At 42.2% G+C, this 12267-nt stretch overlaps 1 protein-coding gene across 7 annotated transcripts in view; it reads right to left on the reverse strand.

Annotated features, from left to right (window-relative positions):
* The window catches only part of MCF2 (MCF.2 cell line derived transforming sequence), a 209828-nt gene that overhangs the window by 98151 nt on the left and 99410 nt on the right, over positions 1-12267 (reverse strand). For all 7 annotated transcript variants that reach the window (XM_068250993.1, XM_068250996.1, XM_068250992.1 and 4 more), the window contains 2 exons: positions 7279-7464; positions 1323-1494 (listed from right to left, as the gene is read on the reverse strand). In XM_068250993.1, the coding sequence (XP_068107094.1) occupies positions 1323-1494; positions 7279-7464 (358 nt within the window). The remainder of the gene's footprint in view (positions 1-1322; positions 1495-7278; positions 7465-12267) is intronic.

Consider the following 12267-nt stretch of genomic DNA (forward strand, 5'->3'; position numbering starts at 1 on the left):
AGTTTGCAGACCACTGCCCTAGAGGCATACCTATGAAATAGCCGCTGGGAGACTTGGGCACAGGATACAGCCGACATACGGCTTATCCTGCTCCTGCACAAGTCCTGGCGGCGTTAAATACTATTCCCTCTTCAGGTCGCCATGGATAGTGGGGAAATGATGTAATTTGGCTTCCAGCTATTGCTGGCGGCCGAATTTAAGTGTTTAAAAAAGTAATTTGAGCTCCGTCTTTTGATGGCACGCAAATCACTCAATGAGCGCCGCTATAGCCGTAATTCGTATCACAGCCTATGTTAGCACCGGGCTCGCCAAAATATTCTGCGCTGATTACATATTCAGCTAACTGAATCAGGAATTTTCCAACTGAAGTTCAGATGGTTTACAAAATTACTTATCTCAAACTTTTGCAGTGGTAAAAGGGTAAGAATCGGTTCCCACTTGCTCCGGATCACTTAGAGCCAGCGGAAGCGGACAGTGGAGTGTCCGCTCCGATGGTCCGCTGAGGTCCAGCTGGAGCCCGGGGCAAATGTTTTACCCCTATAGGCTGTATGGGGAACACATCTGCTCTTCCGGGATAATCGGAGGCAGCACAGACGTGCGGTCTGCTTACTGCATCCAATGGATCTGTTGTGGGAACACATTACTTGTGAGACCCTCAAGTTGGTCTTATAATTAATGTGGAATGTAGAGATAGTAAAAAGGTAAGTCAGGTAAAAAGCAGTCTTGAAGAAGGCATGGATGTTTATTCCCTAGCTAGGTGACAACACCTAGAGGGCCGGCACAATGGAACTCTGACATTTTATATTCAGAAGTAGTCTTTTGAGAGGTCACTAAATTTTTTGTAGCTCATGAAAATTTAGAGTGTTGTATAAACATTGGTGGTATAGGGACAAAGATTTCCCTTAATAATTATAGGCTGTTGACTGATCTTAGACCACCCAAAAGAGGGAGCAAGTTGGTACTTCTGAAGAGTGCAGTTTTTTAACTTTTATCCCATATTTAGTTCAACAAAAAAAAAGTAAAAACGAATTAAAGCATTTGGGTGTGTGGAAGGCCAACATTTTCTCTACTGACGGTTCTGCTGTCAGTCAGGTGGATCATAAGATATCCGTCCAACTGAGCGAAAAGCCACTGTAGCAATCTCAAAAGATTTGGCCCAATACTTTTCTATGCTAAAGGTTTGCAAATGCAAGCAGGCACGGATAGACACTAATATTAGATCTGAAAGTTTACAACAGTTTCTGAAAAATGTAAACCCTATATACAGTGTCTGCTCTTGCAGTTATATGTGCGGACATATGACATTTACATAACAGATTTACCATGCTTCGGGGAGAACAGTGGTGACTTTGCTCTGGGGGGATTCTCAGGGCGAGGAGCCACTAATTGCACTGGACGGATTTGCTTGTCAGCCAGTTTCTTCAGAGAGGTCTGCCGGTTATCAAACAAATCCCGCATGTTTTCCATTTTTACTTGAACTCCCTGAATCTGGGCCTGTTGGGTGAGAAGCAATCAAATTAGTTTAAAAGTCACAAGCTAGAAACAAAAATGGCGTTAAATTGGAAATCGGGTTAAAGCAAAATCCTTCAGCAGACAGTACTTGGGTATATAACTTAAAGCATATATGAGTTAGAATTTTTAATCCATTACACAAAGCATTTAGAAAGCTTTGCCATGTGCATCCTGTCTATCGTAACTGAAAGTCAGAAGCAAGGGACTCATGCTGCTAGCTCACATTTGTGATCATTAAAGATGTTGGAGGTGTGAAAATGCAAATGAAGCAGAACTGAATCCTCACATAATAAGCTAACAATAATGGATAATGCAAATCCAAATACACTAACAACGTTGCGCTCAATCAACAAATATTATGTTTTCCTATAGGAAATGTTCTCCAATAAAAATCACTATAAATTAGTGAATAAACAGCAATTCATTAACACAAACACATCAAAAGTCCTTAGGCTTTCTATTAATAATGGATAATGCACACCTCAACAGGGGGGGGTGCATTAGGTGTTGATGTCAACCTAAAGGCTGAGGCTGGACATTGGCATCATTTCCATTTTTACAACCCTTACAGCTTCTCACAGTTCATCATAACTCCTACAAAATGTGAGCTAGCAGCAAGAGTCACCAGTGTTCCCCATTATAGCAAGAGAAGCCCCAGTACCCCCATTATTACAGGTATAGACCCAGTGCCCTCCACTATAAGAAGAGTATCCCCAATGCACCCCATTTTAACAAGTGTGGCCCCAATGTTCCCCATTCTAATAAGTGTGGCCACATTGTCCCTATTATAGTTAGTGTGGCCCCAGTGGCCCCCTTATAACAAGTGTAGCCCTAGTGCACCCCATTATACCAGGGGTAGCCCCAGTACTCCCATTATAACAAGTGTGTCCCCAGTGTTGTTTATTCTAACAGTTGTGGCCCCATTGTCCCCCATTATAACAAGTGTAACCCCAGTGCCTCTTATTATAACAAGTGTAGCCCTAGTGTTGTTTATTCTAATAAGTGTGGCCTCGTCGTCCCCCATTATAACAAATGTGGCCCCAGTGTTTCTTATTATTGCAAGTGTGGCCCCAGTGTCTCTCATTATAACAAGAGTCGCCCAAACATCCTTCATTACAGTAGCTTTTTAGTGAGATTTGTACCAGAAAGACTAGCTAAAGAGGCGCTAAACCCGCTCCTGGACTTTTTGAGTACTCCCATTTTTATGTTGCCTGAGGAAGCGGGCAGCAGACCCATGAAACGCGTTGCAAAGTGTTGTTGTGGAGTAAGAATAAATGATGTTGTTTTGAACAAGTGCAAATTGTCTTCATTGGGGAGGTAAGTCATCCAGTACCCCCCATTTTAGGATTTTTAAGTTATAGTGATTTTAATCTTTGGGCGCCTCTGTAATAACTTCGAATATAGCTAAAGAGAACTGTGATTATGTGACCAGATTGATAATAATATAGGTAAGTGGCTGCTTTGTTACACTGTGCTTGAAACCGCGAAAATAAACCTCAGAAGCACCTGCCTTAGGGCATACTCTGGTTTTTGCAACCCCTGCTCACCTCTAGCTGTGATATTTGCATTGTGGATTACACAGTACATGTGCCTAATTATCCTCTATCATCAGCGCTGTAAAGAGCTCTATTCACGAGTTTTTGTAGAGCTGAAATCATCATAATTCCAGCTACGGCGGTATAAAATAAATATCCATTCCTCTGCAGAAAAATTCCAGGCTTTGATAAACACTTCATAAAAAGAAGATTCCTATTGATGTATGGGCACATGATTTAACAGGCTCTCAAAATATAACTAGTAATTAAGTATATACTTTCGCTGCCAGATGTTAGTAACCATTTTTAATTTTGGATTGAAGAAAACTAGGTCACAAATCAACTGACATCTCCGGAGACTTTGTTAGAAGATGCACAGCTGCAGCTTAGTGTCTGTTTAGCACAGCGCTGCCAGGAGTGGCTGAGCAAACTACTGAGCAGTCTGTAATACTGATTTATTCCTAATGTCTTCTTGGCTGCTATTAGTACCACTGTGCTGTGCTGCTTGCATGGCATGCAGAATGGCCTCTATCCATCATGTCACACTGTATGCACAGGAGGCTATTTTAAGTTCTGAGTCACAGAGTTTTAAAAATCAATAACGGAAATGTCTGGCTATTTCCAGACCTTAGATACTGTACACCACCTACAAGATAATATTATTATGTTTTATTTATATGGTGCCAACATCTTCCGTAGTCTTGTACATAGCAGGATACATACATGGGCAGTTCAATACGCTGTACAATCAGGACATCCAGCGACAAAAGGGCAAATACAAAAAATGTATGTGCTGTTTGAAAACATCACCAACATGTTAATTTGATAAAATACACAGAAACAGGAAACACTAGGGGGATGTCTCTGTGCTTGCATGCTTAAAGGACAACTGAAGTGAGAGCTGTATGGAGGCTGCCATATTTATCTCCTTTTAAAATGAATCAAGCAGCATTTTTAGCCCCATAGCCTGCCCCCCCCAGGACATCTAAATAGCGAATCATAATGTATGCTAACATTGTAGCTCATTACTGAGAAGAAAAAAAACAAGCCTACCTCTTATTGTTACATTTACATGTTTGTTAGAGGCTTTTAACGTTGTCATCGGGGGGGGGGGGGGGGTGTAAGGTGAGACATGACACACTCTGTACTGTAAACAGTTTAGAGAAGTCACACTTGATTACATTCACACCTTCCCCTGGATAAATAAGGGCAGAGGGAAGGGGGGTAGATGGTGGCTTTAAATACTATTCCCACTCAGGGTTACAGCAACTCAAGAGGGAGAAGTAATTTGGGGTCCAGCGATCGCCAGAACCCCCGAATAACCCGTGCGCGGGCCACACAGTGCAGCATTACTGCTATACCGCATCCAACTCAGGCACTACGTGGCCAGTGCACGGCGCTAAAACCACCTGCTTTGCTGTCAAATAACAAGATTATACCAAAAATTACAATAGAGCGGATATTGAATTCACTGGGGCTCACATCGCATGATTAGATTGTCAATGAAGCACATATTAAGCATAAGCACTCACTGAGCCTGCTGTTACCCTTGTGAGCAGCACCATTTTGTTTTCTTACCTTTGTGGTAGCATCACTTAAAAACAGGAAATTCACTATCAGTTGGGTGTACTAGAGGCGGTGTGATCCTATATCTTCCTGCTAGTCAGTAGTCTAGTCTTCTCTATCAGGGACAATCAAGAAACACCAACCATTGTGCTCAGGATGCAAAGACATGGAAACAGTGCCAAGTCAAGCAAACAGGGAACACGATAATGGGAGTAACAAATTCAGTTTATGATATTACTAGTATAACGGCTACCCTCGTTTTCGTTGAGGATTTGCCAGCCCAGCACCTCCAGCATTGGGAAATCCAGGAACACCATCACCATTGTTGTTCATATTTCCACTATCTTTGCACCCAAGTGCTAAATATGCTGCAATAAGAAAACAACACGTTTACCAGGGACCAGATCCCCATCAACAGGCAAGGTTTCTGGTCATCACAGGCTCAGCAGTATTGGAATAAGAAGAGAAAAAACCTGCAATGCAATGCATAACCACAATGCTTTATTGAGTAAAGAATTGGATGGAGATGATCGATCCTAACATGTTTCATGGTGTTTATTCATGTGATAGTGTAGCAGATAGCACTCATGAATAGCAGCCCTGGGGTACCAAGGTCAAATCCTGGCTATGTGCATGGAGGTTGCACTGTATACTCTCTCTGCATTTGTGTGGGTTTCCTCCTACCTTCCAAGAGCACACTGGTGATGTAACTGCATAAGCGCGCATGCACACACACCTAATTTAGACTATGTAGAGACAATAGACTATGAATTTGGCAGGAATTAGATTGTGAGCTTTAATTTAGTTAGTGACACAACTATAGACTCTGTAAAGCAATGTGGAAGATGACAGTGCTATATACATACATTATATTAATAACAATAAGCAGCACGTGATGTAAAGCATATAGCAATCTCTTGCCTTCAAAGAGAATCTGTAAAAAAAAAAAAAAAAAAAAGGCCCGGGGATACATATTTTTGGGAGGGGGAAGTCTCTGGATCCAATGAGCCTCCCCTCCCTCCTGTGCCGCACAGCTTCAGTGCTGGGACCGCCGGACAGCAGCAGACGACAATATTTCCCTTTACGATCCACTGCTATAGAGCAGACCAGATCGGGCTCGGCTATTTCCGGTCGTAAAGGGAAATATCCCCACGTGCTGCAGGCCCTACTGTGCCTGCTGGCATCTGTCAACAATTGTCAAAGGGAGTCAGCGCTGGATCTGGTCTACTGCGGAGGACGGGGCAAGTCTCATTAGGATCCAGAGGCTTCCCATTCCCAAGGTAAGTATCCCCATAGGGGCACTTTTATTTTTCTTACAGATACTCTTTAAGCAATGGTTCCTTCAATAAAGCATTGTGGTTACACGTTGGAGTGCAGATTTATTATTTTATCATTCCACTGTTGCTTGACCTGGCCTTTAGACTATATCTTTCAGGATAGGGTGATGTCTGCTTTGTCGTCTCTGACTTAACCATTGGTGAACACCTCCACTTGATTGGACTCCTGTTCTAGTAAGTTCTTCCTTGTTAGCAATGCTGCCAGGACTGTACAGTGTGTACCTTGCTTTAAACAGACTCCGAGCAGTGCAGAAACTATGGAAAGATGCATATAATTTTAAAGCTCTCTTTCTCCTCTTTCCAATGATATATAAAACACTGCCCTACGCCTTTTAGTTTTCGCTATTTTCGCGATCGAAATTGCCGCGGCCGCGACTTCGATCGCGAAAATAGAGAAAACTAAAAGGCGTAGGGCGACGATTTAGGTGTCGCCAGAAAGAGGAGAAAGAGAGCTTAAAAATGATATCCATCTTTCCATAGTTACATTGTATTACACAGGGCGACTTTTTCTGCTGAATGGAGCTGCTGACTTTGAGAAAAAGTCGCCCTGTGTAATACAATATAACTAAGGAAAGATGGATATCATTTTAAAGCTCTCTTTCTCCTCTTTCTGGCGACACCTAAATCGTCATCCTACGCCTTTTACTTTTCTCTATTTTCGCGATCGAAGTCGCGGCCGCGGCAAACTAAAAGGCGTAGGGTGGTAGTTTATATATCATTGGAAAGAGGAGAAAGAAAGCGTTAAAATGATATGCATCTTTCCATAGTTTCTGCACTGCTCGGAGTCCCTTTAAGTGGTATGAAACCCAGAATTTCTTCTTTGCTCTAAAAGATTACTTACAGCCTTAAACCTACTACCACAAAAAATGGTAGCAGAACAGCATTCAAACAGTTAAACACAACACTCTTCTTCAGTGGAAAGCTTGTTGCCAAATCCGAAGAGGAGATAACATTATCTTATGTTTACATTCCTTTGTCAGCTGCAATTCGTAAACATTAGCAGCAGTACTGAAACTGAACTGCACGCATAACAGAAGCAGAGAAAGCTGAGAAGTGATCACTAAATAGATTTTAATATATAAATACAACTGCTATGCAATAAAATGCAATTAGAGGCAATAATCAGTACAACAGAAAGACAAATAATCCTTTCTTTTTGTTTTTAGCAAAGTAATAAAGGTATAGGATAAAGGTAAAGGTGAGGATACCCCTCACTAAGAATTTGTTTTAATATGTGAAACATTAGAAGCCTTATTCTGTTATAATCACTTCATAAAAATGAATCAAGGAGAATTCAGCAAGTGCGAAAAGAATACAATCTAAGATACCTTCAGCTCATCTGTTAGAATGGCTTCATAATCGTACATCAGATTTTGTGGGTCAAAATCCAGGCCGCAGCTTTCCAGGAACTTTTCCACATCTTGTAGAGCTTTCTGAGCGCCATCTCTAGACTGCCACTTGTCCATTTGTTGGTTAGCTAGGAAGTACGCTCCCCTGTCGCAGCATTCCACAGCCTGCCAAACACATCACAACAGAATGAGTGAAAAATGAAGGAGGCACTGGAGTGTAGACGGTAGTAAATTTTTCAGGATAACCACTATTATGTTAATTATCCTCATTTCAGCATCAGAAAAACTTCCTATATCTGTATATTGCTTTATCTTAGTATGAAACCCCGCCCTCCAAATGATGCTTATATTAGGCTGTTTAGCTATGTGGAATTCTCCCTCCTCCCCTTTCAGGTGCAGGTGCAGTCTGGGAGACCAGGTATTCTTGGCACTGACTTCAGAACACTTAAGTATACAAACAGTCAGCAGAGCTGCACCTGACAGGACTAAATGTGTGATAGATTTCAGAATGTAAATCAGGGTGAGGAAAGATTTTACAAAGGACAAACACTGACAAAATATGTAATAAATGAATATTGTACACACACAAAAAAACAAACAGTTTTATTCATTATGTTATTTTCCCTACAGTCTCTCTTTAATGAGGAACTCCAGTGAAAATAACGTAATCAAAAAGTGCTTAATGTTTACAATAATTATGTATAAATGATTTACATAGTGTTTGCTCATTGTAAAAGCTTTCCTCCACCTGAATTACATTCTGATGTTGACATTTTTACTGCTGGCAGGTGATATCAATGGAAGTAGCTGCTGCTTGAATTTTTGGCAGTTGGAAACAGCTGGTATTTCCCACAATGCAACAAAGCTCCCACAGTGTGATGTCAGGACCTCAGGGGTGTGAGGCGCTGACATCACACCGTGGGAGGGGTTTCAATCCCGAAAGAGGGACAGTTGGGAGCCATGCCACCCCACTCCACTTACCATTTGCACCTTGATATACAGTACATAAAGGCTGCACCATCAGAGATAATTAAGCAGCGATAAAGCTACAAGTCAATCCTCCCGATGCCCTGTTATTACCTCCATAATATTACCTCCTGCTGTCCCCTGTAGTGCCCCCATTGCACTTAATTATAGTATTCCCCTGATACACTGCTCCCTGCAGTGCCCTCCTGTTACCCCCTGCCTCTTTCAGTGCACTCCTGTTGCCCCCCACCCCACTCCTGTGCCATCCTGTTGCCCTCTGCCTCCTGTAGTACCCCCTTGTATTCACCTGCCTCCTGTAGTGCCCTCCTGTTACCCTGTCAGCTCCATTCTGTTGCCCCCTGCCTCCCATAGTGCCTTAATCTTGCCAAATACCTCCTGTAGTGCCCTCCTGTTACCCTGGCAGTGCCATTCTGTTGCCTGTGCCTCCAATAGTGCCTTCCTCTTGCCAAATACCTCCTGTAGTACCCTTCTATTGCCCTCTGTAGCACAATTATGTTTCCACCTGAAGTACCGTCCTATTGCCCCTTCCTTCGTGTAGTGCCCCTCCAATGCCTCCTCTGTTGCCCCCTAGCTAGCTGGAGCAGTCTCCCTCCAATACAGATTGCAGTGGAACATATACATTTTAACACACATATCTTGCTGGTATGCTTTTTCCAGTTCAGTCTTCTGCCCAGGCTCCTCATGGTTCTCAGCCATGTAGTGTCACAGCGACCTAGCAAGATCACATGATCAAGACAGCAGGACCAGTGAGGGGCACAGTACAGAAGTGACATATGAGGAGGTCACAGAATCAAACTGGATGGAACATGCAAGGACAAGTGAGCTTTTACACACTTTTCTGTCCTCTTAACTGGGTGTAAGCCTTGCAGTGACAATGAGGAAGAGAATGAAACTTACAAGCCCTCTAGAGCGGCGGACAAAGTTGTGATTACAACCTCCATGACCCCTGATTATAATCTATAGTACTCAACTCTCAGTTTGGTTACCCTGAGCGTCATAAGCAAAGGAAAGAGGTGCCCTAAAATATAAAACACTTAAAAACCATTTAAAAGGTAAGAAAGAAAGGCTTACCTCAATCATATATAAATGACTTGTGTAACAAATCACACATTTTTATTAACACACTATGGACATCGTGTTTCATGGGTCCTTGCCTGCTTCTTTAGGTCAAATGCAGGTGTGTGGAGCCACTTCTAGGAGCACCCATGTTAGTGAGTACCTCTCCGTTTATACTTTGACACTCCTTACTGCTACTTACTACTCTATGGCATTAATTCATCAAGACTTATCGAATCAATTACAGACAGCTTGGTAAAATACCGAACTCGATAAGCTGATTTCATGATTCATCAAAGTTATCTACAGCTGTTAGTGAGCATTCGGTAATCATTCGGTAATGATGTGATAAAACAGAAGAAAGTGCAATTCATGAAAATGAAAGTGGGCGTGGTTTAGCATTAAATTTAGGATTAGTTATCTCCTTCACTGCTCTGTTATTCCTGTCAGATCATTGATGACAGAGAAGATGGAGCCATTTGAAATGGTTATGTATCAGCTGAGCGTGATTCAAAGGAGCAGAAGGGCAAGAATAAGGTCTAGATTAGAACCATATCAATTTGCAAGAGAATGGATTTATTTGCTATACCAGGACATCAGCATTTCTCTAGAATCATCTTGTAAGAGAACACAGGCAGTGCCAGGGTTAACTAAACTGCTAGCTGCACTACACTTTTTCAGAAAAGGCTCCTATCAAGCAGTGATTGGCGAAATTGTGGGATTGTCCCAAGTCACTCCCAGAATCCTGGTCCAGGTGTTATTCGGAATGTTGCTACGTGGTGTTCAAAAGACTGCCTTTTTACCCACAATTCCATGGGAATCTTATGGCCTTGTGTTAAATTACCGCTGTAAAATGGAAATATCGACACGTTACCGTATGGTTACCGCATTGCTATCGATATTTTATCGAAGTCACACTGAATGCGGAAAAACCTTGATGAATACAACTAGAAATCGATAAACTTCGGATTCGGTAATTTAACCAACTGGAAAAAGTTATCGCAAAGACAATGATGAATCGAGGCCTATATGGGGCTTCTAATGTCAATGTGTTTTTGACTTTCTGGAAAGCCGATAGAGTACCCTCTCCTTGTACCCTGATAAATGCTTGGGAACGTTTTATGTTATTGTTTCAGCTAATCAAAGGCTTTTTTTTGACTCCCAAACACTCACACCTTATAATCATAATGCCACTTAGCACAAGATCTCGCCAATCAGAGTGGTGGTGACAAATGTAGGAAATCTGCAATTTTTATGATTATAGACACAGTACATCATAAATGGCTCTCAGAACTGGGGATGCAGGAGTCCCAAGTCAAGAAAGAAAAAGGGAGAAATATTTTTTATTCAAGAATATATATCACACTCCTACGTCTCACTAATATTATGAAAAACAAAAATGTGCTTTCTTAAAACAGAAAGAATTTGCGATAATTCAGGTTGGAGTGAGCTTGAGATGTCTCCCAAGGCATCACTGCTGAATATATGCAAGTTAACCATTGTACCCTTGGAAGCTAAACACACCTCCAGAACCGCTGGAATGCAATGATGTGTCAGCTTGTTAATTTGTACAGAGCCATAATAATCCAACATGCATACAGACTGTTTCGGATTGTTTGATCCTCATCAGTGCATGGCATAGATTAATTTGGCTGTATGCAGTAGGGCTTGTAACACCAAGAGGGACAGACTAACCAGCAAGCTCATGGTGACCCAGAACTCATTGGAGTGTGTAAGGGACTACAATGGGCCTAAAAGCCCCCTTACTAAAATGTTAAGAAAAACAAAAGTTTGCTTTCTTAAAACAGAAAGAATTTGCGATAATTCAGGTTGAAGTGAGCTTATTATAAATTTGAAAGTTTGGATGTTTGGATGTATATTACTCAATCACGCAACAATGGCTGAGCGGATTTGAATGAAATTTGGCACACACATAGTACCGTACATTACCTGGAATAACATATAGGATACATTTTATCCCCATAACCAAAAGTGGGCAGAGACAAATACAAATTTCACTAGGCAAATGTAAACTGCAGCCATTCTTACACTGTTTATGGTAGGGTTCTCAAACTTTGCCCAGTTGGTCACTGGGTGACTGGGATTAATATTCAGAAAAGTAGGTGGAGCCTACAAAAGCCAATCAAAATTCACCTATTGATTTTTAAGGGGAATATTTAATTGCTGCCATTCTTGCACTGTTAATGGCACAAGCCTCAAACCCGGTACAGTTGGTCATTGGGTGACTGAGGTTCAAATTCAGAAAAGGGGGTGGAGCCTCAAATAGCCAATCAGATTTGTTTCCTTTCAATGCAAATTATTGATGCCAAAGACCCCAAAGCTCACAAACTTGGTCATTAAGTAATTGTGTGTTAGGGTTAGAAAGAACCAGGGACGGTTCTAGACTTTTTGCTGCCTGAGGCAAACATGTGAGGATAGGATGCGCCCCCCTCAATTGGAATGATCACACAGCACCCAAAAATTTGCACTGCACATTATAGCTGCGGTGAGCCCCCCAAAAACACCTCAGTATAGGTAGGTAGCCAGGTATAGGTGCCCCCAGCATTGGCAGCTAGGTAAAGTTGCCCCCAGTATAGGTTAGCCAGGTACAGTTTCCCCCAGTATAGGTTAGCCAGGTACAGTTGCCCCCGGTATAGGTTGGCCAGGCACTCTCTTCACTTTCTGTCTCTGCCCCCAGTCTTCTGCTTCCTGAGGAAGTCGTCTCACTTGGCCTCATGGGCAGACTGGGCCTGGGGGCAACACTGGGCCATCAGCTAGTAGTACATAATTTCCTTTGCACTCCTCAGGGGCGTAACTACAGGGAAGCAGTGACTACAACTGCAGGGGGGCCCAGAGCAGTAAGTGGGCCCCAACTACTACTTCACTCCCTCATATCAGGTGTTTTTATGGCTACACTTGTTATGT

Source organism: Hyperolius riggenbachi, chromosome 8 (genome assembly GCF_040937935.1).
Source record: "Hyperolius riggenbachi isolate aHypRig1 chromosome 8, aHypRig1.pri, whole genome shotgun sequence".
Classification (NCBI taxonomy): Eukaryota; Metazoa; Chordata; class Amphibia; order Anura; family Hyperoliidae; genus Hyperolius; species Hyperolius riggenbachi.